The sequence below is a fragment of the Vigna umbellata genome, chromosome 4 (genome assembly GCF_029865625.1).
Source record: "Vigna umbellata cultivar VRB3 chromosome 4, Vumbellata_1.0, whole genome shotgun sequence".
Classification (NCBI taxonomy): domain Eukaryota; kingdom Viridiplantae; phylum Streptophyta; class Magnoliopsida; order Fabales; family Fabaceae; genus Vigna; species Vigna umbellata.
The window spans coordinates 16653919-16681848 of NC_142168.1; the positions used below are offsets into that span (position 1 = coordinate 16653919).

The 27930-nt window shown below is 32.7% G+C and overlaps 3 protein-coding genes and 1 non-coding gene across 7 annotated transcripts in view; 1 reads left to right on the forward strand and 3 right to left on the reverse strand.

Annotated features, from left to right (window-relative positions):
* The first annotated feature begins 1007 nt into the window (after positions 1-1007).
* On the forward strand, positions 1008-5163 carry LOC124838851 (UDP-rhamnose/UDP-galactose transporter 6). Its single transcript, XM_047314546.2, has 6 exons — positions 1008-1152; positions 2463-2702; positions 2835-3019; positions 3099-3299; positions 3513-3674; positions 4491-5163. The coding sequence occupies exons 2-6, from the start codon at positions 2573-2575 to the stop codon at positions 4776-4778; spliced, it is 966 nt and encodes a 321-aa protein (XP_047170502.2). The 5' UTR covers positions 1008-1152; positions 2463-2572; the 3' UTR covers positions 4779-5163.
* Positions 5164-7970: 2807 nt separating this feature from the next.
* Positions 7971-10675, reverse strand: LOC124838848 (small ribosomal subunit protein uS13z/uS13y/uS13x-like). The gene is made up of 4 exons (XM_047314542.2): positions 10536-10675; positions 10258-10418; positions 8951-9139; positions 7971-8304 (listed from the first exon to the last, which is right to left on the reverse strand). The coding sequence occupies exons 1-4, from the start codon at positions 10605-10607 to the stop codon at positions 8199-8201; spliced, it is 528 nt and encodes a 175-aa protein (XP_047170498.1). The 5' UTR covers positions 10608-10675; the 3' UTR covers positions 7971-8198.
* Positions 10676-15162: 4487 nt separating this feature from the next.
* On the reverse strand, positions 15163-15269 carry LOC124838852 (small nucleolar RNA R71). The gene has a single exon (XR_007028874.1). It is a non-coding gene; the product is annotated as a small nucleolar RNA R71 (small nucleolar RNA).
* Positions 15270-19830: 4561 nt separating this feature from the next.
* LOC124838849 (protein GIGANTEA-like) overlaps positions 19831-27930 on the reverse strand; it is a 23542-nt gene continuing 15442 nt past the window's right edge. For 2 of the 4 annotated variants that reach the window (XM_047314543.2, XM_047314544.2), the window contains 10 exons: positions 27902-27930; positions 27081-27136; positions 26004-26244; positions 25766-25916; positions 24588-24797; positions 23008-24507; positions 22154-22222; positions 21740-21958; positions 21004-21096; positions 19831-20292 (listed from right to left, as the gene is read on the reverse strand). The exon at positions 27902-27930 is cut by the window's right edge and continues 246 nt beyond it. In XM_047314543.2, the coding sequence (XP_047170499.1) occupies positions 20002-20292; positions 21004-21096; positions 21740-21958; positions 22154-22222; positions 23008-24507; positions 24588-24797; positions 25766-25916; positions 26004-26244; positions 27081-27136; positions 27902-27930 (2859 nt within the window). In that variant the 3' untranslated portion in view covers positions 19831-20001. Of the gene's footprint in view, positions 20331-21003; positions 21097-21739; positions 21959-22153; positions 22223-23007; positions 24508-24587; positions 24798-25765; positions 25917-26003; positions 26245-27080; positions 27137-27901 lie in introns of all 4 variants that reach the window. The other 2 variants (XM_088112165.1, XM_088112164.1) reach the window with 2 other exon arrangements.

A 27930-nucleotide genomic window follows, 5' to 3' on the forward strand; every position in this document is an offset into this window, starting at 1 on the left:
CAGTGTCCTAGCACAGTAAACCAAAGCACAAGGTGACAACCTAAAGACATCAACCTAAACACAAGCACACCATAATTATGTTCCTCCTTTGCCTAGCAATGATAGCATCCTTTTCATCAATATTTTCTTTAGAGCACCACTTGAAATAGTTATAACACGTGACATTAGAGGAACCACTCTGTTATTCAACACAAAAATTAACAAGGACAATGTTACTTACCAACAAATATATCCATTAAAAATAATTAAATATGTTATTATTAATATAACCTTGTAGTTAAGACAACTCCTAAAGTGTCTCCTAGAATTCTTTGAAGATTTTACCATTCTTACCACTACCATGTGAGCACAATTGGTAATGGGGATTATCCCAATTCTCCTTGAACCACCATCATACAAATTTGAAGTCCCCAATTGTTGCAACAAGACAAAAAAGATTGAAAATCATACATACTTCACTAAGCAACAAACACAAAGGAATTTGAAAATTCAATGAAAATCCCATGAAACCACGCAAAAAAAAAAAATCAACACGCATTTCATAAACAGAAGTACAAAAACCCTTTGAATGGTCAGCTTTTGTTCCAATGTACAACTAAATAAATTTTTTGCACATTTATTGAATAGACCATTTATGAAAAAAGCAAACACCTCATTCAAACACTAACAACTATTAATACTTTAAACAAAGTTGTGAAAAATAACAAAATTAAATATACATTACGAATTTTGAAATCACCTCACAGATTAAAAAAATCTCATATATTACACAAAATTAACAAAAATAAAAACTTACAAACATATTTAATCCTATATTTAATTGTCCTAATAATGTTTAAGAAAAATAAATCACATCTTTCATTTCACTAACGCAGTTATAATCAGTTATACAAAGAGACAACTTAACATTATGAAAACTATATGACCAAATTAATATTTTTTTTATGAATAAAGAAACCTAATACTAAATAAAAAAAATTGAGAATTTAACTTGAAATAAAATAGAAACCAAAAGGAATGTTTTGGTTTCGTACCATTCCCACAGAAAAAAAAAGTGAGAAACTCGAACCTCAAATCTCAACACAATCAAAAGTTTCATTTCTCTTCCATTTTCTCACGCTATCAGCATCAACAGTGACACGTCAATGAACGGTAAGCTTCTCCTTCTCTCTTTATCACCCTCTTATTTGTGATTTTTCCCTACCCCATTCTTGAACTGAATCTTAAAAGTTTGCAATCTGACGCTGAACCCGTGGAAAAATAGAATTTTATGAATACGAGGTTGTCCCTTCCCTGATCTCATCCGTCTCTCAACTAATTTTTGAATGCTACCATTCTGGATCTGAGACCCCTCTGTGGATCTAGCTGTGGTGGATGTCATAAATAGAATGTGATGTCTCTATTTTGTGATTAGAGGTGAAAGTTACGTTGCATTGTGAAATCTTGGTATGGGTGAATGATAATTTTCGATATCTGATGTAACTGCTGCCAGCCGTGATCGATGAATTTTGTTGTTAGGCATCTATCACTTGGTAAATGAAAATCAGAATTTGAATTGACATTTTTTATTCAAAGGGGTTGTACTTTGTTCAAAATTTGGTGTGTTAAATCTATTTTCTCGCAGATCTGGTGCTAATCTGAACAGCATAGTTTTCTTATGATGAACTTCTGCATTTTAAAACTGTCAGGATCATGTGAACTTGAAAGCCACGATATTTTGAAGATGTAATGTGATTTTGTCAATGGAATTTATTCTTCGTGTTATTCTTTTAAGATTTTAGTCTGTAAGTTGGCCTATATTTGCCATAGTTGTTTCGAGGTTGCAAATCATATTTGTGTTTTTGTGAATTATCCCTTGACCAGAAGAAGAATGCAATTTGCTGAGTATGGTTGAGAAAATGAAGATGTGATGTTACGTGAATATCATCAACGGATATGATGTGGATTATTTAGTTTTAATATTTAAACCTTGAAATAGTGATAGGCTAGAAGAGTTTTGGAGAGCTTCTATACTGGCAAAGCTCTATATTTCCAGTAGAGAAGTTCTTGAAAACACTTCTAACTTGTACCCAATCAGGTCTGAAGTATTATGAATCTTGGCTGTATCTTATGAGTACGTAATTTTTGTTATAAACGTTATGAGTAATGCTGATATCTAGTCTGTAACAATTCCCTTATTCTGTTGGTGTCAAATTTCTACCAAAATAGACCTTTTCTCACACATAAGACAGAACAAAGGGGTAGGTTCTAGAGTTTACACATTAATCATTGCTAGTTTCATGAATAAATTACCAGGAAGTTAAAAATTACGAGATGGATAGCCTTTCTTTCACTTTGTAGTTTCTGATCCTTTTGAATGTCATAAGATGATTTAGATTACAGTTGCTTGTTATGTGGAATGATTGATTTTCAATAATTTAATCTAGATCTGAAAATTTATTTTTCTCCTTCAACTTTTCCAGGCTTCTTTTTTTGCTAGATGAATTGACTGGCATGTCATTTTATTGTGGATAGAGTGCTATGGAGTATAGGTAGGAAACACCAGTGGTAAAGTTTGAGAAGCAGAAAGAACATGGCTCCAGCTCGCAAGGCTGAGGACAAGGCGGCGGTGGATGCAGCTGCATGGATGTTCAATGTTGTTACATCTGTTGGAATTATCATTGTAAACAAAGCTTTGATGGCCACTCATGGCTTCAGTTTTGGTAAATAAGTTCCCTTTTCAATTTCTTAATGACATCTCTGTTATTAGTCTACTATTCCGTTTCCCAGGTTATGACCATTTTATAATGTTAATTTCTTATATTTTAATGCATTTTGTCTATCACCATTTGCAGCTACAACATTAACAGGCATGCACTTCGCTACCACAACTTTAATGACAATCATACTAAAGATGCTGGGATTTGTCCAGCCTTCTCATTTACCCTTGCCAGAACTCTTAAAATTTGTTGTCTTTGCCAACTTCTCTATTGTTGGAATGAATATTAGTTTAATGTGGAACTCAGTTGGATTTTATCAAGTGAGTTGGGCTTAGCTTTAACTATTGGTTTGTTCATTAATGCGTTCAGAAGTTATATCCACTTTTTAACCATTGGCAGATTGCAAAGTTAAGTATGATCCCTGTATCATGCCTGTTGGAAGTTGTTCTCGACAAGATTCGGTATTCAAGAGACACGAAACTGAGCATAGGTGTTGTTCTTTTGGGTGTTGGTGTTTGCACTGTTACTGATGTGAGTGTTAACGCTAGAGGATTCATTGCTGCCTTCATTGCAGTGTGGAGCACTTCTATGCAACAATATGTACGTATGACATTTCTCTATGTGCCATTTTATTTGCTTCCAAATTTAAGTAGCACTGTAATCTCACAAATATATGCTATTTCTCTAAGATGCATGCACAACTTATTTCAGACTAATGTTTATTCTTCTGTGTAACTCACTATACCTTAATTTGAATTGTATCTTTTTAATTTGTACCTGGTACTGATGAATTCTTAAACTTTTTATATGCAGTATGTTCATTATCTTCAAAGGAAGTATTCTCTAAGTTCTTTCAACCTATTGGCACATACAGCACCTGCACAGGCCGCATCACTACTGTTATTAGGACCTTTTCTAGATTTTTGGTTGACAAACGCAAGAGTTGACAAATATGACTATAAGACTGCCTCGTCGGTAAGTTGTGGATGATGGAAAAATGTTCATGTTGTTAAATTTGGGCTTATGCTAGGCTTCTGAAAGAGTTCTTATACATAGAATTACAACAACAGAGAAGCTCTTTCTCTGTTAACGTTGGTTGGCTATGTATATCAAATTAATCCATCATGTCTATAAAAATCCTATTTTTCAAAGAGATCATTTAGATCTAAATCCATTTTGTTGGTTTCACTTTGGGTTTTACATGGTGGTTTTGTAACTCTAATTATTGGGCTATCATCCATCTGATCACTCTTATAACAGGGTCCTCCACTATCTTCATCTCACATGTCTAAGTCATCTTAGGCATTATTCTTCCATCCTTCTGTCAATAGTTGTCACTCCTACTTTATCTCTAATATTAATTTTTTATCTCAAGTTTTTTTTTTTCTGTGACCACTCCTACGTAGCTACATTCTTATCTCTTCCATATTTCTGCTTTTGCACCTTTGGCCTCTAGAAGTTAATATGTTTAGCATTTAGCATATATGATATGACTTTCATAAACAGATCAATCACATTTCATCAATAGCTTACAACTTTTGAGGGGAAAATCAACAAAATTTGATACACTGGTGCAAGAGTGAAAGAAATTTTTTTGGAACAAATTTGTATAGGGTCCAAATTGAAGAACCTAATTTAGGTGTTGACTCACTAGTATTTACTTTATTTAATTGAAATGTAGATGAACATGATAAACAATAAGAGCTCATGCATGACATTTTTTACTTTTGTTGTTTGATACACTAACACTTTTACCGAATTGCTGAATCATCTTTGTCTTGGTTTTGGCAGATATTCATATTTCTGTCATGCACCATTGCAGTTGGTACCAACCTGAGCCAATTTATCTGCATCGGCAGATTCACTGCTGTTTCCTTTCAAGTACTGGGACATATGAAGACAATACTTGTTTTAATCATGGGGTTCTTTTTCTTTGGTAAAGAGAATCTCAATCTCCAAGTGGTTTTTGGAATGTTTATAGCTATAGTTGGAATGATTTGGTATGGCAATGCCTCATCCAAACCTGGTGGAAAGGAGCGCCGGGGCCATTCTCTTCCCACCAACAAAACAGAAACATGATAGTTTAAACAATATTCACTAATTTTTGTTGTTTTCAAGTGGGGTGCATTATTTGCCAAAGTTGAGCATACGAAGATAGCTGATTCTAGGAAAGTGTTATAATTATTTTAAATTAAACCTCATTGGTTCCTAATTATTTTCAACCACATTTTGTAATTCATAAAATTTTTATCTCTTTGTATTCTTAGGGCCATTTGATATTTCCTTATAGATCTAGCTTCCCAGCAAAAAAATTCATCTTTGGAAAAATAGATGAATATATTATATTCTTTGTTGAGTCCTTTTTCGAAACTTGTACTGTACTTTAACAGTGTGCCGTTGAAATTGATTCAGTCATTCATGTGTGAAACACATTAAGGCATACAAGCTTTTAGTATTCTTCTCACATCTTTGATGTTTGGTAGAGATGTCTTTAATCCTTAAATAAGAGTATTTGCCTGCTTAAATATCTCGTTTCGTTTTGGTGGATTTACCAAATCCAATGTAGTCATAAGATTTTCCTTATCTATACTACCAAGAGGAGATTGTTCTATTTTGCTTAATTAACTTAATCACCATCATAATATACACCCCTTTTGGTTTTAGTCCCTAAAAAAGAAATCTTGATTATTTTGGTCATTGATAATATTTTTAATTGGATTTTAGTCACTATTACTATTTAGAAATGACATTTGAAAATGATATTGAAAAATGTTTGGCTGCTTAAACAGAAGGGATAGGGACTTAAGAATAATTTAGATGGAAGCTTGATTGTGTGTGCATATTATATATTGTTGTATTTTTTGGGATAATGTAGGTATTTCTTATAAACATGCAATAACAATTGTCTGTTATGAAGGTGAGAAACCTGGAAAATTTGTAGAAGGGTATTATAATAGATATTTTATGAAAAATGTTATTCAAATGAGAGATACGTTACAGAAGGATAAAGAATGTCACCAAAATTTTCATCATCGCCAACACCAGCAAGGACTATTAGAGTCTCAAGGCAACAACAAAAGTTGGGCAATGAGCGTTCCATTGAACAAGTTTATGTATGGAGTGTTACACATTAAGACTAGATTTTAACTTTATGGTCATTAATTGTTTAGGACACAATTGATGAGATAAAAGTGGTGTCATAATGTTGAATTCTGACAACATATGAAGATGGGAGAAATGTTTTTTGTATGTAGTGGATTCTCTTACTATTTTATGGAAATTTCAAATATAGTGATTTTTTTATAATTGCCAATTCCGAAGAATTTTGCTACAACAACATCCTCCTATTATGTATTTTGCGATTTAGAGGAATGTGTAGTTTAACGAGTGATTTATTATCATGGATTTCGACCCTTTATCTCTTCTTATTGTTGGTGAGGGTGAGAAAAAAAAATTGTAAAATGTAATCCATAATAATACAATTTCATATATTTAAGTTTATTTATATGGATTTATATCAAATCTAAATTCATATTTTTAGATTTTAAATCCAATCTACTTAATTGTATTTGATTTCAATTTATATTGAACATTCTCTAGATTTGAAAATAAAAAATGAAAGCGCATCTAAGTTAAGTCAAGGTGGGCCATGTCAAACTACATCAGTTTAGATTCAAGGTCTACCAGAGTCGAGTCGAGCTAAAAGTTTAGCTAAGTCGACTTATGTTGAAGGTTAAGTCAAGTTTTTTTGGGTAGTAAGTCAAACCGAGTTGGCTCGGAGTGAAGAATCAAGTCAAGTCAATCAAGGTCGAGGGTCAAGTCGAGTTAACCGAGGCCAAAAGTCAAGTCAAATTAGTTCAGGCCAAAGGTCAAGTAGAATCAGTATGGATTAGAGGCTGAGCAAAATTAATATGGGCCAAAGGTTAAGTCGAGTCGATCAAGGACTAAAGGTAAGTCCAAGTTGGTCGATACTGAAGGTTGAGCCATGTCAACTCAAGTAGTAGATCAAGCCGAATCAGCTAAGGTTAAGTCTAGTTAGATCTGGACAATGTTGAGGTGAGACAACCCAAACACAAGTCAAGTTAAGTGAACTAAATCAAGACCTATGTTGAGTCGAGTCAAAGTTGGCTCAAGTCAGCTTAATCTATGTCGAATGAATCTAATAATAAGATAATGAGATTGATTTCATTGGATTTGATTAATTAACCAAGTGAATTCAATCAATATAAATTTTATCTAATTTAGTTTGTATTAGAAAAATTTAAATTTTATTGATTTAGTTAAAATATATCTAAATTATAAATCTAATCTATTTCGATTGAATTTAGATTAAATTTTAAAAAATATAATCCATGACTACCCTTCTTTTGGTCTTCCTTTGTTGCTTTTGAATCATTCTTCTATTATGTCACCATATCCACGAGACTATGCCCCTAGTGCAACTATCTTCTTCAACTACTCGTACATAACACATTTTATGTCACATGAAGCTATTCTTTCATTTTTGTACAATTGACCTTTGTTTCACCTCCTCAATTTGGGAAACATAAGCATTGATTTCATTTTGTTTTACTTCTTTATCCTAAACAAAAATTTGCACCAACTATTGGACGTGAAAAAACATATAAAAGTGAAAAAACTTGATTGTAAATATACTTCGTCTTATCATTACTCAAAAATCAAAATACTTTTAACGTTCTTTTTTTTTATCAATAAATATTAGTTTTGTTAAACGATATATTTTTTATTGTGATATCTGTGTTATTATAAAGGAGTTTTTTCATGTAGCATATAAACCATATCAAGACCGTAGAATTTCGTAGATTATATTATAAATATTTTGTTAATAATTACCCATAATCAATTTTATATTTAATATAATTAATTATATTGCTAATTATTTTTGGATATTTATAACTTTTACTATGATAAACTAAGTTGTGAAATAATAAATAATAAGTAAAAATAAAATATTAATAACAAATAATAACAAATAAAATATTTATAACTTTTACATAATAACTTCATTCTTATCCCTCTTATCTCAAATCTATTTTCACTCTTATCCCCCTGTCTAAACAACTTCATTCTTTTCCATTTCTCCCTCTAATTTAAACAACATAAAAGTAACGGAATGGTCAATTAAGTAAATAACATGCTTTCCAAATTGGAGGAAGAGAAAAAATAGTGCTTGTAATATAAGTTAAAAAAAATTAAAATTTACTTATTTATTTACGTTTATTTCATTTAACTGTCATTCCACAAAATAACTTCATAATAAATTCACTTTCTACTCTTATTTGTTTTAAGTTCACTTTTAGCTATATCTTTCCTGTTTATGCACTTCGTTGGCACAATTCAAGTTCAATAAAATCAATCTCAACACCATGAAACAGATAAAGCAGAAAAAAATATTGAAACCACTGCACTAAACAACCAGTAGAAAACTCAATTTGCTTCGATAACGAATATCAATCCTCATAGCAAAAATGTAACTGCTTAACGCTTCTTAGAGACACCAACAGTTTTACCCCTGCGACCAGTTGTCTTGGTATGCTGACCTCGAACACGAAGACCCCAGTAGTGCCTCAAACCACGGTGATTTCTGCATAATAGTAAGAATATCTCATGTCATGGTAAAACTATTTGTGTACAAGAACAATAACACCAGAATATTGTCCAAGTTTAATAGGTTATCTTACAACAGCCACAAAAAATTATCAATTAGACAGTACAGGAGTTATTAGTGATAGCTAGTAACAATCAGAAAACTACTTTTTAAATACTTTCTTTACAGTATATATCCAGTCCTAGACTATAAGAATCATTCTTCACTGTCAAAAAGGTAGGCAAACAGTTAAACAATCAAGAAAAGAAGAAGACGATCAACAGCATAAATCCAAATTAAAATGGGACAAATAGAAATCCATCAGAATGCTTCATCACATAATAATTAGAAAATGATTCATTCATCAGACATCATCAAGCAGATGATTTTTGAGCCTCTTGAGCTTATCTTCATGTTCAACTTATACACTTTAGGGATAGATCTGTAATCGTCAACAAGGCTTTGTCTACACAGGCTTGTTTTGAACAGAATGAGCATCACTCCACACTAATGAGTACAACGGTAACCTTCATCGATATCAAATGGCTAGAACTATACTGAAAACCATCAATCCCAACCTAATAGAACAAGAAATCACCCCTTTTAATAGAAAGACTTCCTCAACCAAGGTTCAAAAATTCACCTGATTTTCTTCAACCGCTCCAAATCATCCCTCAACTTCATATCCAGTGCATTTGAAACCACCTGAGAATACTTCCCATCCTTGTAGTCCTTCTTTCTATTCAAAAACCAATCCGGGACCTTGAATTGCCTTGGGTTGGCAACCACAGTCATAAGGTTATCTAACTCGGCAGCACTCAATTCACCAGCCCTTAAAACAAACAACCAAAATTCATTAAAATCAAAATCCAACTAAAAAGTGAAATTAACAGAGCACATCCCAATAAAAACATCATCAAATTAAAGAAGAAACAAAAATTATGTCAATAAAGAAAATCATAACAAAGCTTTGTAACCATCATAGGTTCTCGTTCTAATTATCATAAAAGAACAACACCAAAAGCAATTAAAGACTGGCATCTAACTTTTGTAACTAATGGTATAACTGTCCGGTCAACCACAACCGGAAATCACCAAGCTGGTGACAAATCGCAAGCCTGGATGATCAACCAAACGTCCCGATTTCAAGTCACTAAGCCTGGAAGATTACCTAACAGACTCGATAGTAGCTCATCAGACCTAATGCAGGACGACAAGATAACCGGGTGGTTATCTGACAAATCAAGCGGCAGTTCATCAGATCGACCAGTCTGAATTATCTACATGTGGGCAATTATCTACATGTGGGCTATAGTTAAGCCAACCTTGATCAAGAGTCCATCAATAAATCTATAAAAGTTTGAGGTAAGAAAATAGATTACACATTAATTACAGCATTCATTGTTATCGGTCTAATTTGATCTATTTTGACATCCGGAGCGGTTTGGACACGCATGGCGCACGGGAGACCCCTCATCGAACAATACTTTGACTTTGGATGACACACAGACAGTTGACCTTGACCCTGCTCGAACGAGAATAATATAACTGACAAACCCTTTTCAGGATCCAACCCAAATGAAAGGCTAAACATGAAATCTACTTTCTGCATATCATATGCAGCAAATTCTCAAATTGACCCCTTACATGTAAAACAGCCAAATTGCAGGATCATAACTTAAGAATTGGGTGTTATACAAATGCACCTCTCTATGAATCATACTAACATAACATAAAATTTAATTCCAAGGTTTAAGTCATAGAAATAAAAAAATATTTTTCTTATCTTAAATCTTCCTCCCGAAAAAATTCTTAGAAAAATATTAAAATGAAATCTTGGTCTGTATACATGCAACACATGTTGAATCTGATCCCTATGCGTGAAAGTTATTCAATAAGATTTTACGAATATATAAAGTATAAAAAGAAAATGGCTTCATGAAACCGAACCTCTTGTTCATGTCGACATCGGCTTTTTTGCAGACAATGTTAGCGAATCGTCTGCCAATACCTTTGATAGAGGTAAGAGCGAACATTATGTTCTGCTTACCATCTACGTTCGTGTTCAGCACACGCAGAATGTGCTGGAAATCCTCGTTTGCCACCAGAGACTGCAATCAAGACCATATCAAAACTCAATTCTCCAAACACAGCCAAAGAAAACATTTTTGAAATTGCAAAAAGAGAAAAACCCAAGTTTTGAAATTGCAAAAAGATGGGAACGGTACCATTTTCTTCGGTGAAGGGGATTTGTATATAAGGTTTCCGTTCCGTGCTCTCCCTGTTATTGTTGCTCTCATCACTCAATTTTATTCACTAGGGTTTTCATGCAGAGCATAGAGAGAAAAGGTGCAATGACCATTTTGCTCATGAAACGCTATTTTTTTTTAATTAATATTTTGGTTCTATATCTCAAAAGGAATTAATTGAGTTGAAAATATTATATGTTAAAATTTTATTTTATTGGTATCAAAATCTGAACTATATTTTATTTAAAAAATGTTTAAGTGTTAAAATTAAAGCAATTTTAAAATAAATAGTTATTTAAATTTTAATATGTAACAACAAACTTAAATTTTTCACATGTAACTTTAATGTCAATGTAATTTATGTTAATGTAATGTAATGAAAAAAATCACGTTAACTTGTTTTTTAAAAGGTAAGTGAAAAATAAATTTAAAAATAAAAAATTCAAATGTTAAAACTAAATTACTAAGTAAATTAAAAATAAAAATAAACTTAATCAAGGATTTAGCCTTTACAATTTAAGATTAATCTCGTTTTTTATCTTTTTTTTTAATTTAGAAAAAATATTTGTTTACTGGATTGAAAACGTGTTTTAACCCATCAAATTGAATGTTTAGAAGTTAGAGAAGGTGTTTTGTGGGTAAAAAAACTTCTACACGTTTTGCTCTCTAACTTGATTCTCTATCAATTTGTTTCATCTCACCAAAGCACTCATTTGAAGTTGGAGCAAATATTACATTAGTTGCAACACCAATTTACATTCCCCTTCTCATTTTTTGTTTTGTTTTATAAGATAAATATATTAACCCAAATTGAAATTTTATAATCACAATTCCCTCTTTTAGAAGTATAGGCAATTAGAAGGTTGTGAACATAATAAAATAATATGTATAAAATATTAAAAATGTAATTTTTCATAATTTAAAACATTATTTATTGAAGAATATATATATATATAATAAATATTTTTTTTCTCAAATATTTGTAAATTTTATTTATGGTCCTTAATCTTATTTTGCCATGTTCTTGATTAAATTTTTAATTTTGTAATGGACTCAACCATTTATTCATATTTGATAAATTAGACGGTTCTTTTTCATGGATTCATTATTTCGATGAAATAGGAGACGTCGATTAGTTATAGTCTTTTTTGTTCATATGGAATGATTTGCAGACAAGTGTGAGTGTGGAATAGCAAGATCAATCTCTCGTTTCATCCTGCTTTATGTAAAGAGATTTGTGAGTGAAATGTATGATTTTACAAAAATAACTTTACTAAAAATATCATGTGCAACATAATTGTTTTTGGTTGGAGTAGTTTAAGATATTATAAGATTCATATAGATCCAACCCACCATAGATTTTGTATTTAAGGGCTTCAACAAGAGAATTAGTTGTTTTTGTTGGAACCGATTTCATGAAGGAGGGAATCTCTTTTCAAAAGTGTACATGGAACCATTCCAGTCCTTTTCAAACTTTTGAAATTGGTTGTTTCATCACACACACATATAAAATATATATATATATATATAGATAATAATATTATTAAATAATAGTAATAACAATATTATTATTAATAATAATAATATCTATAAATGATACAAAGATAATTTTATATTTTAATCTATTAAATTTTTTATATTAATCATAAAACTCTTAGAAATTTCATTCTAAATCCATTCATTTTCACTTCTAAATCCGTTTATTTTATTTTCACTCAAATTTATCCATTGAGTCTCTCTCAAATCCATCTTAAAAAAACACACTCTTAATCATGATAAAATTGCATATTTTGCTTTTCAATCCTCAATTAAAAAAAATCATTTTAGTGCCTAAAAAATATTTTTATTTTGATTTCTCTCATTCGTTGACATTATGATGTTTTGTTTGTTAGATGACCATATGAAAAACTAGTATAATTATACATATGTTTTTCAAATATTTTATTTAAAGAAAGAAAAGTTATTAATGTAAGAGGAGGAAAAATAAGAGTTTTAAAAATAAAGTAATTTTGAGACTTTAGGTTTTTATTTGAAAATTAGTGTTTTTGTTATAACACAATTGTTATGTTATTTCTTAATTTTTATGTTTTTGCCTAGGGGTAAAAGGGTATTTTATCTTTATTTAATTGGTGTAAAAATTAATTAAGAGGTTGTTTGGTGTTTAAAAATCCTAGAAACTCTAAATCAAAGATAGAAAACAGAGGAAGAGAGGAGATTGTCATTGGGAGAAGAAGAGAGAGAGGGGGATAAGAAACTTTTAGTGTAAAGGAAGATTGGTGGTGTTTTAGGGTTGTAAATAAAGCCTTATGATTACCAAGATATGGGAAAGCTTACCTTTGTTGGTTTATGGTTGTACGTTATATGTGTTCTTGATTATCTTGATCGGTAATCCTTGTTAGATACATGTGTATATGATTATGATTATCTGTGGTTATTGTTGGGTAAGAGTTTGTGTATGAATGAGCATAGGGTTTATGTAATATTTGTGATGATTTTTCCCTATGAATGTATTATGTATGTTTTGTTGGGTTATCTCAACAAAGGGTTTGATCTAAGGGAAAACAAAGTTATCATGCTTGGGGACTTTCATGCAAATATATGTTGTAAGTGTTGGGTTATTGGGCTCCCTTCCTGTATGTAGTGATGTGTGAATAAAATGTAATTGCATTCATATCTTAGTTTAGGCCATTTGCATACATAATTGCATTAATTGAATAATTTCATCAAACATTATCTTGATTTCGGATCATACATGGAGATTTTGTGTTTTTCTTGTAGATTGGTAATTCTAAGTGTCAAAATCACAACTTGGAATGAATTGAGGTACAAAATGCAGATGCAAAACAGAGAGTTCTACAACCTGGCTGTGGACAGTTCCACAACCTCTGGATTTTGCTTCAGGCAGGAAGTACAAAATTGAATCCAGAGAAGAGCACAAGCAGATTGTGGATTTTTCCATGATCTGTGGAATTTTTCAGAGCAGTTACTAACCTCTTTTATGACGTGGATTTAAAGAGATTTAAATTAAATAGAAATTAAGGACAGTTACTTAGAGAGAGTAATCACTCTCTTAAAAAGAGGAATAAGGGGGATTAAAAGGGAAGATATATATATATATATATATATATATATATATATATATATATATATATATATATATAGGATTGAAAACATGAAGGAAAAGAGGGAATATATTAGGAGGACATCAATGTTCACGCCATGACTTCAACACTTCTTCTTCTTCTTTTGGTTTGCATTTTGAATTTTTACATTATGTAGAACTAAATTTCCTTTTGTTAGATGATTGATGTAGTACTTTTAATTATAATTTCTTAACCTTTTCAATTGATGTTTTGTTAATTTTAATTGTCTCAGTTTTCTATTTATGTTCTAATGTCTACTCTATGAACATTTTCACAATTGGGAAATTGGGGATTGTTTGCGATTATAAGTAGAACAGATTAGATGTTGTCACAATTGGGAAATTGGGCACAACTAATTAGTTTTCAATTGAGATAATAATTATTCTTCATGATTTTATTGAATTTTGTAATTGACCTAAGGGATTGGGGGTTCGAATTCAATAGATAATTTTATCTATCTAAGGAATTAGGGGTAAACAAGTTCTTAATAAACTCAAGTGGATAATTACAATTCACACATCAATTTGAAAAGGGGAGGAAGTTGTATGAGAACGTATGAAATCAATTCTCTAATATTGTTTATATTATTTGAATTCCAATCACTTGTTTATGTTAATCATTTAACTTGATATTTTTGTTGGTCAAAATTATGTGAATTAGTAATCTAGTACTCAACTCATTCAATCCTAGATGACGATATTTTATTACTACAATAATGATCGGTACACTTGCCAAACGTTCATTAAGTTTTTTTCGTCGTTGTTGGGATTGATTTTAGTTGATATTAGTGATCTAATTGGCTTAAGATTTGAGTTGTAGATTTTAGGAAAAAAAATCGTTTCTAAATTCTTCTTTTCGTTTTTAATTGTGTTCGTTTATTTTGTTGTCGTGTAATTTCTGTGTAGTGTTTTTGTGTCTTTAAGTTGTTTATGTGAGGTATTGTTGCTTTGGAAGATTTGCTTTTTGATTCATAAATTGAACGCATTGTCAGAAGCAACAAAAGTAGTGCAAGAAGGAGAAAGAGAGAAAGAAGAAAGGAACAAAGACAAATTAAGCAAGAGGAGGAGACATCAACAATGATAGAAGAAAAACCTTTGAGAAGGACTCTTTGTGATTATTCTATGCCAAATCCTAACAGTTATCAAGGGAGCATTGTGAGACCTCCTATTCAAGCTAACAATTTTGAAATCAAGTCTGCATTGTTACAAGTCATCCAACAAAATCAATTTGGAGGTGCAGTTTCAGAAGATCCTAATTCTTAGTTGGAGAATTTTTTGGCAATTTGTGATACGTTGAAGATTAATGGAGTTTCAGATGATGCAATTCGCTTGATACTTTTTCCCTTTTCACTACGAGATAAAGCTAAAAGTTGGCTTCAATCATAACCTTAAGGGAGTATTTCTACATGGGAGGATATGGCTACCAAATTTGTAACCAAATACTTCCCTCCGTCCAAGTCAGCTAAAATGAGAAGTGAGATCACTACCTTTGTGGAGCAAGAAACTAAATCCTTATATGAAGCATGGGAAAGATACAAGGAGCTAATGAGGAAGTGTCCACATCATGCTCTACCAGAATGGTTACAAGTGCAAATTTTCTACAATGGTCTTTCACCCTCTTTTAAAGCAATTTTGGATGCAGCAAGTGGAGGATCATTTAATCTGAAAACACCAGAGGAAGCTTTGGAGACTCTTGAGCTAATGGCAAACAACACAATAAATATACAGTTTGATCACCAAAATAGAAAAGTTGAAGGGTTGGAGGTTAATACTTTGGATGCTATCCTAGCCCAAAACAAGTTGTTAACACAACAGATCACTGATTTGACTCAGAAGCTGGGAAATATGCAAGCAAATAATGTTAATACAATATCTCTAGTGTGTGATTTTTGTGGAGGAATGCATCAGAATGGTGAATGTCACATGTGAATGTAGTGGGACAACAACAAAATCATTTTTCTATCAACTTTAATGCAAATTGGAGGCACCAACCAACTAGACCTTGGAGCAATTCAATCCAATATAATCAACCACAACCTTCATATCAATATCAAGCACAACCTAACAATCAAGGAAACAAGATGTTTATGTTGGAAAATGTATTAGAGAAGCTAACTATGCAGAAAAGAAGATACATCAAAGATAGAATTGAAACAACTTTCCTCTCACCTTAAATACAAGTTCTTAGATGAGCATAAGCTTACCCCATAATTGTGAGCAATGAACTTACTACTATTAAGGAAGATGAACTTTTAAGGGTGTTGAGAGAGTATAAATTTGCCATAGGGTGGAAAATTGAGGATTTGCAAGGTATTAGTCCTACTGTGTGCATGGATAAAATTTATTGGAAGAGAACTTTAAACTTATAGGTCAACCACAAAGAAGGCTCAACCCCATTATGAAGAAAATGGTAAGGAAAGAGGTAATTAAACTATGAGATGCAAGCATTATCTATCCAATTTATGATAGTGAATGAGTGAGTCTTGTTCATGTTGTACCCAAGAAAGGAGCTCATTCACATCACCACATGGAAATGACCATCACTAGTTCTATGTTTTCAAAAAAAAAAAAGAGAGAGAGAAGAAAAAGACCCTTTTCTCAAATTCCTCTTGTTTTTATACCCTCATTTGTTGACACACTTACTTATCTCCAGCATTCCATTATTGAACTCCAAACTCAATAACTACAACATTATCAAGAGTTCATACAGTATCGGGATACTCAACTTCTCCATCAAAAAAAAATGTTGAACAACTCTTGCAAGAAGTTTTCACCATGTTCCGCTCTCGTCATCAGTAATCTTGTGAGTTGTACCCCCTACACTTTTTACTTTCTATACATTGGGGACCTGATGACAAATTTATGAACACCGAAAAAACGGTGCCAAAAACTTGTTTAACCCTCGACAAGTGTGTCCGAATCGTATCAAGTAATAAACTCGGTAAGACCAAGTATCGTTTCCCTAAGGACTCACGGCCTAGTTAGTTATATGATTTGCTGATTATTCAAGACTTGTGAACAAATTGTTTTATGTTTCAAATGCAAAAGACAAAAAGTAAACATGTATGCATGAATTTTGATCAATGGAGAGAAAACACAAACACTTGGAACGAATATATGGGTGAGTATGTTGTTGGGGTAATCAATTTCATCTTATCCACTCTCATATATGTAGGAATTCATCATTCTTTTACATCAATGTTAATGTCACTCTCTAAAATACCTAAAACCCGATGTCTCGGTGAAGAAAGCCTAATTATAATCACTAGTTTACAATGTCTTGCCTCCCTAGCAATTAATCATGCATTATAGTGAACGGAAGCTTAAAGGCAACCAACCATCATTCTCCTATGTCTAGGTTTATACTTCTGTTGGGAGAGTTTCCCTGGATCTAGATTTTACCGTATGTGTCCATATCAATAAAATCAATAATCATAACATCGAATGAGTTAAACAATGCATGCTTTGAGCAAAGAGGAAAAACCCTAACTAATGATGAAAGAAAGCATGTATCATGAATATGATGTTTAAACACAAAATTCCATATATGAGAGTTTCACAAGATTACATTGATTCCTCAACAACCATACAAGGTTTAGTTCACCATATTCATGGTGAAACTAGATGAACAATAATGAAAGAATGAAAGAGAAAACCCTAGAAAGTTGAGTAGGAAGCCTTAGCATCCAAATCTTCCTCCAAAGGGGTGGAAAGAATGTGTTGTGCGTCTTCTCCAGCCAAAGATACAAACCCTAAGACATCTGGATCTTTAAATAGGACATAAAAATAACATAAAACGGGTCCAGGCCCAAAACAGATCATAAAATAATAGAAAAATGGCCCAAAACTCGTCTAGTTGACTTTTTCCGTATTCTGGTTGACTGGTTGACTTTTCTGGTTGACTGGTTGACTTTTCTACATTATGGTTGACTACTTGACTTTTCAGCATTCCAATCATTCGATACTTCAATTCTTCTTTCAAATCATTCAATTAGCCTACAAAATCAAGGGAATCTTGCACAAAACCATTAAATTCACCTTCAACTCTCTTATTCACAAAACTAAAGCAAAAATATGAGTTCAAACTAATTTCTAAGTCTTAAAGATCGTTTTTGGTATCAATTTTAAGCATAAAAATAACGGTTTTTCAACCGTTATCAGGACCATGTAAATATTTAGGCTTGGGGTGTTCTTGTGCATGACATCTTACATCATTGTTACATTTGCATATTGCATCTCATGTTTAAATGAAAATGTATCATCTTAACTCTGAGTCTATATTTGTACAATGATATTTTTTTTAAGCACACTATGATTATATATTTCTGATTTCTTGTTGGGAAACTTCACACACTACACAGTGAGATTTAACACTATGACACTCAAGGAAGATAATTTGAGAGATAGAAAATATTTTTTTTAGGTTTCTATCGTGACACTCACTACACTTGGTTACTGGAGAATTGTCTGTCAAAAACAAATAAATAAATAAAAAAAATTAAAAGATTGAAAAATATATATTAAGTGAATAAAATTGACACCACTTTGAGACTATATGTTACTGGGGAAGAGACACTCCTTTGAGACTGAGTGTGGCAAGTAAAAGAAAAAATCGAGTGGAAGATCCATGCTTAGTTGGCAGGTAAGTGTTTTCTAAGTGAGGAACCTAATAGAAAATCTTTTTCAAGAGAAAATAAAATTCCAAATAATATTATCTGCCTTGATGTCTAATGAGAGTAGAGGATAAGTCTACTTGTTATAGCTCGTAAATCCTGGTTCTATCCGTAGATAGGTGTTTCCTTTTGTCTTGTGTGCATTGGAAGGAGATAATCTATAGGGGAGGCTACAAATGTCCTGTAGGGGAGGCTACAGGTGGGCTGTAAGAGCGACTACAGTTGGTGAGGTAGGGTACAGGAATGAGATGGACTTTTTCCACTATGGTATTATGGTACGGTGATGCTCATGGTGTTGCTCATGACTGTGATAGTCATGATAGTGATGTATCTATGATGATGATCATGGTACTTGAGATGCTCTAGGTTTTATTATGTTGATAGTGGTGTTACTATAATGATTATAGTAAGTACTTAGCATGATTGCTAATGAGTGGATAGATCAAGGGTCTATGTGTGAGATGTTAGTGATGACATCAAAAGTTAGAGATCAAGGATCGATGATCAAAGTTCAAGGATCGGGGATCGAGGATCCAGTAATTAAGTATGATTGAATTATTTATGTTAGAGAATTAGGAGTCATATTGTTATTACTGCTATGTATAAGGTGCTTAATTATGGTTGATATAATCAGAAGGTATATATCTTGTTGTGTGTTTGATTATGATTGGTATATAAGAAGATACATATCTTGGTTTCTGTTTGATTATAGTTGATATAATCAGTATGTATGTATCTTGTTGTTATGACTGTTTTATCAGTTGCTTACCCCATACATATGTGTGCTTGTGAATGAAATTATTGGTGATGATCGTGTAATGTGTTATACATGAGCAGATAATGTTACGGAAGACAATATAGTTGAAGTATTGCTTTCATTATTTTATTACTTGAAATAATATAATTTAATAAAGTGTTTTTTAAATACGTTTTTGCACTATAATAAATTTTAAATTTTACTGATTTTTAATAACTGATAACATCTCAAAAAATGTTACAATTAACATAAATAAAAAAAAGTTATTTTACCTTGCTGGGTATGAAGATCTTCTTAATATAACATGTCAAAACTTTTTGTGTTTATATAATATTTTAAATTTGATAATTAAAATATTAGTAAAGTTCAAATAAAATATTTCAAATGCATAACATAATCTAAAAGATAAAATGTAATATTAGTTTTTGAATTTTGATAAAAAATTAAAATTCGTTTATTTTTAATGAATTTTAATTTAACTTTAAAAGTAAATAAATATAATTCTTTTAATATAAATATTTTTTTTATATGTCCTACTCGTTTTATAAAAAAAGTTAACATAACAAGAAGGTTTACTTATGTCCAAACCATTAAGTTCTTACACATAAATAACATTGGGTATTCTACAAATCGTGAGATAAGAATAGTGGTAGCAACATTATCTAAGACACCTTTTCAAAGACACTTTCTTACTAGTCAGAATTTGTTAAAAGTTACAACATTAGAAGAGAGATTCATTAAATAAGACCTGAAACTTACAGTTTTGTGTTCTTCAATAAATTTTAACCAATAAAAGAGTGTGAGAAAGTGCGGCTTTTGCAATTCTACTTAAAGGTAGAGTGCATAGACTAAATGGTTACAAATGGCTTCATTTCAGATAGAAATTGAAAAGCCTAAATCCCTGGCAGCTGTGCTAAGATATTCAGTGGACATTCCATTTGAAAGCTGGTTGTGAGCTTCCCATGTGAAGCATTTTTCTATGTCAGCTCGCCAGTCAATGACATCCAAATTGAAGTATTGATTACGAATGTCATTCTTTTGCGGTCTCTTAGGACTGTATCTAATCGAACATGTATGCAAAATGTCACGAAGAACAGAAGTACTGAGAGCCCGCACGTGTGCACTAGGATGAGAAAGGCATCTGATTGTAGCTGGTAGGCGACACTGCATGTGAACGTGCGCAAGGAGGTTGGTAAACCATTCTATTTTATGTACACAACATGCACAGTTGTGGATATAGAAATTTAGAGAACTTTAGGACATGACAGAACCATACCATACTGAATAAAAGTAATTTCAAATTAACATGAAATAAAAATTTTAAATCACAAAAGATAATCGATGTTTTAAAAGTGAGCATAATCAATTATAAGGAAAAAATGTGAGTCCCTATATTTTTTTTTTTGTCAAATTTGGTTTTAGTCTCCGCACTTATAAATTATGTGTATTTAATGGGGATTTTTTTACTGTCACAAAGTTAAAGGAAGGACTACATTCACATAGTTTTTCAATTTGATGATTAATTCATCATTTTCAAAGATAGAGACCAAAATCAAGTTTGATCAACGGTATATGTAAAACACATTTTCCCCTAATTATAAACACAATAAATTACAATACAAGATGCTAGTATACTACCATTTAAAAGTGTTTGTGTTTCTTCGCTTACAGACACAAACAGCTAAAAATTCAGGATAACAACAGAATAATTTCAGCAAGGCTTTTGTGATCCTTTCTGTTATATCTTGATTTTTGCTTGATTCTGATAACATATATTGTGTTTATATGCAGTTGTAAATTAGAACCAGATTTGAGGTTAAACTAACAACTTTCATTCAGTATAGGCTCAGTTCAAATGAGGTAAGTTTGGTTTACCTTCAACAGGTTTGAAAGGCCATCTGCCACTGCGAACCCAGATTCTCCCAACTCAATCACAGGCTGAATCGCTTTAGCTGTTGCTTCCAATAGCTGGCCATTTTTACCAAAATTTGAAGCATGAATATCAGAAAAGCTTAAAGATAATCCAGATAACATTGCTCAATTTTTTATAACTGACTTGATTTATGGCGGGCAATTTTTTTAGGTTTCTATATGAAAGTTTTGAATTAAAAAGGTACAAAAGGAAGCAGTTGTGGTTGTACTTGAGCACAACTCCACACTATGTTACATAAATTTACATTCACATATAATTACTTTTAATACAAAGTCTTCCATATAACATTGCTATTTTACCTCCAGGGAAAGAGATATATAAATAGTACCTTCTCAAAAATCTACAATTTCTAATTTTAAGACATGAAGAAGGAGCAATGAATTGATGAATAAGTCAGTAGGAGGTGTGTTATGTATGTATGTACCATAAAATACTGATAAATATTTATCTACAAAAAATCATTTTATATGCCTATATATTTATCAAAACGAATTAAATATAAAAAATGGAATTAAATATTAAATAACATGAAGAAAGAAAATTTTAGAAGAAACATTCCCGTCTTTAATTTTGAAAGAACTTTTACTGCCATAGTACCATGAAATGAAGACAGGTTTCTGGTTGGAAGACATTGAAACTCTGAAACTACATGGATAAGCTAATGTATGAACACGGTACCTTAAGCTGTGGTAAAGTGCAAGCTTCTCCATCCACTAGAATTCCGTCTGTGGCTCGTAGTAGTAAATCTGATGCACTTGCCACGACTACTAATGATTCTAAACTATCATGATTCCTCATTAGTTCAATAATCAATTTGACAATCCGCTGATTGATTCTCCACATCTTCTGACCAATATTGTCATCTTTCGCAATCCATGGCTGCAACTCCTTGTCGGCCTGACAAGCAACAAGTCCACTATGTAATTTTAACAAAAAAAATTTCGGAAAGGGAAGCTGATTTAGAACACTGGTTCTGCAACAGATATTTAAACTTTCTGTACATTAAGAAATTAACAGTACTAACAATCCAGGCTAAAAGTCCATATCCAGAGTCATTATTTATGTAACCATTTTATAAAAACACAAATAGACCTGAAGAACAACTGCCGTAGCTGCCTTCATAGGTGATGCAGATACAACCTTGCATAATGCATCAACAACCTACATCACATTAAATCACCGAATGATTAATAATGGACCTTTTTCCTGTGGAAAATAAGAATATAATAGGAGCATTTAATCCACACAAACATGTGAGATTGTTAGTTTTGTGCTAAATAGCTGTCTTATATACAGTATATAATCATGACAATCAATCATGGAGTTTATTAATAGCTGACTTTTGCAGCTCTCAGCTACGAATTTATGCATGCACTATATCTGACAATTACTAGAATTAGCTTTTCATTTTCAAATATCTCATTCATCGGATACTCTTCGTTTCATTTCCTCTCCCGCTCAAAAATATCAAAATAAGGCTCTATTTTCTTTGAATTATGACTTTGATATCAGTGTTGAAGCTTTACAAGTCTATGACAGGTCACGTGAAAAGCTGAAAACAATTGATAGATATCAATATATTCAGATTATTCCCCTTTTTTAATTTTTTTTTTCCAACATGAATCTTTTAACATCTTCAACTTAGATTTTTTTTGTGTTGCTGTGTAAGCTATTTGGTGATGCTTTCATGTATGGCCTGTGGAATAAAGATACACTCTTCTGGAGTCAGTGCATTACTATTATGAATTCCAATCATCAGTAGTCTTTTCTTTTCACTAGTAACTCCAAAAACATAATAAAAAGAACTTGTTATAAATTAAAAACATGCATAGTTCTGGCACGAGAAGAATAGAGTATAACAAATTAGTGTTATAAATTAACAAACGTTCACAATTAAGAAAAGCAAAGAGGATAGTAGTGGTAAAAGTATAACAATGTAATAGTACCTGTCTCCACCCCTGTTGAGCAGAAGTGCTTTCTGCACAAGGTTGAGTATCAGGAGATGCAATCAACTTCTGCCATAGTAGTGATACAACAGAAAAACATAACTCTTGCTTCTCTGCGAGCCTGGATCTAAGAAAAATTTGGGCACTGCAATTGAATCCTATATGCCTGTCCATAGTTAGGAAGTTGGCTAGATCAGAAGCATCAAATCCCGATGCTTCATTTGAATATGAAGTTCTGTCACATCTTTTACCGAGTTCTGAGGGGGATGAATCTATAGAGGATGAAGTAGATGTCTGCCCAGGGTCAAGGTGGCTATTATTTTCAAACTGAATTTGTCTTTTACTACTACCACAGGGATCTTTCCAAAAAGGGGAATGAATTAAGGTTGCTCCGAATGGTTCTGCCTTGTTAACTATGGATGCAACAGTTTTGCTGTGAATATCTATGAGATTGTACAATGACGATGCCCTAGAGTGGATTTCATCATCCCATTTGCAACGCATCAAAACAGACAGAGCACGCATGCAAGCTTTTGACCGTCTAAATAGTTCAGAAATATGTGCAGCAACCATAGCTGCTGCAACTATTTCATTTGAGCTGTAACTCCATGAGGTACCAACAGAAGACGGCTTCAAAGAAAATAGCGCCTCTAAAATTGCTAAAATTCTGTGGGTATGACGTATTGCTGAATCTATGCATTTCTGCAATGCATGGGAAGATCCATCTATTTTGACAGGCATGGCTATCTTTTCTACTTTGTTGGGGACTGAGCGATTGTCTCCTCGCGAAATCATAGGGAACAACTGAAGCTCACAGGCAAGGGCACAAACAGCAGCCAGAACATAAGAATCAAATGCTGCTACAGGACCTTGCTTCTTCATTTTCCGTTTTTTTGTTTCTTTCTGGCTTTCAGATATTGCAAGTAAATCCTCAATCACTTCCTCCAAATAATTATCTTCACCTCTTGGCTTCTTGCTTCCATTGAATTGGACCTCGTGACTAACACAAACAGTTAAGACAACAAATAGTAGGCGTGAAGCAAGCTCAACAGATGCACATGATTCCAAGAAAAGTGAATGCACCATTGTACGAAGTTCTGCCACGGCAAGGCTTTTAGAGGCGGAGCCCACAAAATAGTATCTTGTTTTTCTTTTTTGATCACTAATAGACTCAGCTGGAAATGTCCTCTGAAGAATAGCTTCCACTGTAGCAACAAATATTTTCATGAGGCATGCTTCAGATGGACTTCCACGAGGAAGATATTCCAGAACCTTTAGTAGGGGTATGTACAAATTCCATGAGAGTATGGGAGGTTGAAGTGGTGTTGCGACCACAATTTCTGGAAGATCAACAGCTGAAGAATTTAATGGAATCAAGCCATAAGCAGCCTCCCATATGGTACAAATTCTCCACTCAACCTCTGGACCATGAGCACACAGCATTGAGGCAATGCCCTGGGCTGTAGCTTCAATAGTGGCTTCAGCAGCACCAGCTTCAATCTGATCAAGAAATAAATATTATGTCTGCATCACAAAAATGAGAAAAAGAAAATGAGGCAACTTGCAAAGACTGTTATAACCTGCTTTCTGTCGGAAGAAATATAGCCACCCAAAGGTTGATGTTGAACTTCGACACCATCAACTTGCCTCAATGGAGGGAAAAGTAAAGCAGGCTGAGAAAGTACTCTGAAAAGCAATGCAGCTGCAGCGTCTGCAGCTACACCAGATCTCATGGACATTGCAGTCCCTATGGCTCGCAAGAAATGAAAATGCATCCAATTTCTAGGGAGCTGTATTAACAATTACAGAGAAGGGAACAAGAAAAAGTAAATCAGTCAATTCGATTGAAGCTTTCACTTTCAGAAGGTTACTGCAGACGAAAACATCAAAATGCACATTACTATGCCATCACCACTGCATATCTCTTTATTATATACTGCACTTTTTCAGAGTTTACAAAAGAAGAATAAAAAATAAAAGCAAATTTGTGTACTTCATCTGCTTTTTTTGCTTGCCCACATTGCAACAATCTACATGCACAATCCATGTGACTTGCACCAACCATAAGGTTACATGTCACAGCCGCAAATTTAGATATTAGCTCTAATGTTACATACCACTCAGACTGTACACCATCAAATTTTCCTCATTTTTCTTACAATGGAACAATAAATGAACAGAACACAACGGTATCCTTTCATTCATGTAGTGAACCCAATCTTGTCAGAAAAGGCTTTTGTATTGTTGTTCTCTCTGAACCCAGTTTCAGCTTATTTTTATTGCAATACTAACTTAGTGCTCGAGAAAATCTTTAATGACGAAATATTGAACTTATCAATGCTTTTATCTCAAAATATTGTCTAATGTGCAGAGATCAGAACCCTGATAACAAGTGCCCTAAGAACTAGTTAAGGAGAATTTAATTCACCGTATTAAATGCATCTAATTACGTAAAACAAAGCTAGTATTTAATTTGTGTATTTAATATTTAGCTTTCAATATTCTGATTCACTTCTTATTCATATTGAATTAAACAATACAACCTGAACTTACGGACTGGAATTTGGCTTCCCAATTCCAAGCCTTAAGCTCTGCCAATTATTACAATTAAGACAAAAAATAACCACTAATTCCTGACCTTTTCTCTCTTAACCGAATAAAGAAAAAAATCTGTTAATCATCAACTACCCCATTTAAGTTTATTCAACATTATTAAGCATGTCTTCTTTAGAATTTGCTTAAAGATTATAAAGTTTACCCTTATTCCACAAGCATACTCTTCAGCAGCTCGAAGAAGTTCTACAAGCTGCACAGCAGCATCAAGTGCATCAGGAGCCCATGATGGGGGTGCTTCTAGCAGTCCAAGAAGAAGCCTTTGAGTTGCACTGGGAGTCGCAATAGCATAATATCTAGACAATTTTGGTATTTAAATTTTCTCAGGCTAGTGCCTTCCAGGAACAACAAAATAACTATCGAGGTATTGAGTTAAGAATAACCTGTGAAATAAACGTGCATATGGTTCTAGAGCTGGTAATCCAGCAACAAGATGCTCATCTAAAGCTGTTGTTGGAGGAGGAAGTAGCAGGGCAGGGACAGCAGCTGCTGTTAAAGTGGCAGTCTCATATCGAGCAACTTCATCGTCACAAACACTTAATATAACACCAGCACCATTAGCAACTGCCCATCTTGGAGTTGACGGCATGAGTTGAGGATGCTTCCCAGAACCACGTGCAGAAACTAAGGAAAAATAAACTCAATTAAGAAAAGATCCTTCTCTTTATTATAAATTTGTTTTAACAGAAACAAAAATCATCATCAATGCTTTTTATACTTCCATTCAATTAAAAATTGGAATTGAAGGAATCAAACATGCGTTCACTGTGAATTTAGGCTTACAAGGCTTTTAAGGTGAGAACTGACCAAGCCTTATTTGGAGAACATCGCCCATTTTGTACTTGGTGTGGGATCATAACAAATCCCCCTCAAATATGGTTGGTAACATTTTTATGGAATGAGGGTTGCGCGTCCAATTATATACATTCGTTGTGGTTTCCAAAGGTGCAATTTTTTGTAGTATAAAATCTAGAGAAAGAGGAAGATAATTTGGGGACTGAACTGTTCTCTCTCTTTATACTATTTTCCTTTCTTTCTTTCCTTTTGGCTTGGGATACATTCCGTAGTATATTCAACCTCTCTTATAGACTCAAAATAACTCTTAGAATTCTATAAGGGTGCTCAACCGTAACAAATATAGTGACGTTAGAATTCTATAAGGGTGCTCTAACCATTACAAATATAGAGTCACACGAATATCACTAAATACTCTTAATAGACTTTGCATTCAATCTCCACTAATCTTTGTAACAACACATTAACATTATTATGACTATATCATTAGTTCATGTAGATCTCCAACCTGTACTAATTGTGTCCAAACAAAGTTTTCACTTGAATAAGATCGGAGGACTTATGTAAGAATTAAAAAAAGGTAGGGAAAAGTCAAATTTTATTTGAAGTTTCATGGATCGATTATACAAAAGAAGTTGAGTTTGATTATCTAATGCATAACGTACCAATCGTGGGTGGCTGGAGTTCTCCTGCGGCATATTTACCCATAACACCACTGCACCTGTTAATGCATGATAATTTGGATCAACTTACGCATAAGTTTACTTGGAGCCAAAGAGTAAACAAGATAACTAAACCATTTGATTGAACCATATTAATATAACCAAACATTTTATAGACTATGATACAATTGCAAGAGAATCAAACCAATAGAATCAGAGACTAAACCACAGTACGAAAGTTTCTCAGTAAATGCTATTGACAAAATTAAAAAAAAAAAAAAAAAACATATTGCTTACCCCTGAACTTTATTATGCTATAATCCATTACTTAGACACACCATGGTTCAAAATTGAACAAAAATGTGACTGACTGTTTACTTTTGGTTCCAAAGCTTACGAGTCAATAGATACATTTGGGTTTGTTTTTGAGGGTGAACCTTGAACAGAAACATCCAAGACCATAAAATGCCCTGGGACTTGCGTTCAAAGCTAAAAAATACATAACAAAAGGCATGTTTGAACAAATTTTTTCATAAGCACTTTAGGAGAGAATAAGAATAAATGATGAAATGAGTTTCTCCATAACATATAATTAGCTTTTACATAAACTAATTTGTAAGTTGTCTCAGTTTCTCTAAATTTGTATTTTTAACTAGTGTATGAACTAATTTTAGTTGATGAAAAAACTCATTTAATTTTTTTCTTGTTTTTCTTTCTTGGAAGCATTTATGAAGAAACTTGTCTAAAGAGAGTCAGCAAATATCTTTCTGAATTGAAAGAAGTAAGCCATATGTGATTTGTAATTCGTAACGAAAAATACTCACCACCGAAAATAGTCACTTCTAATGCCTAA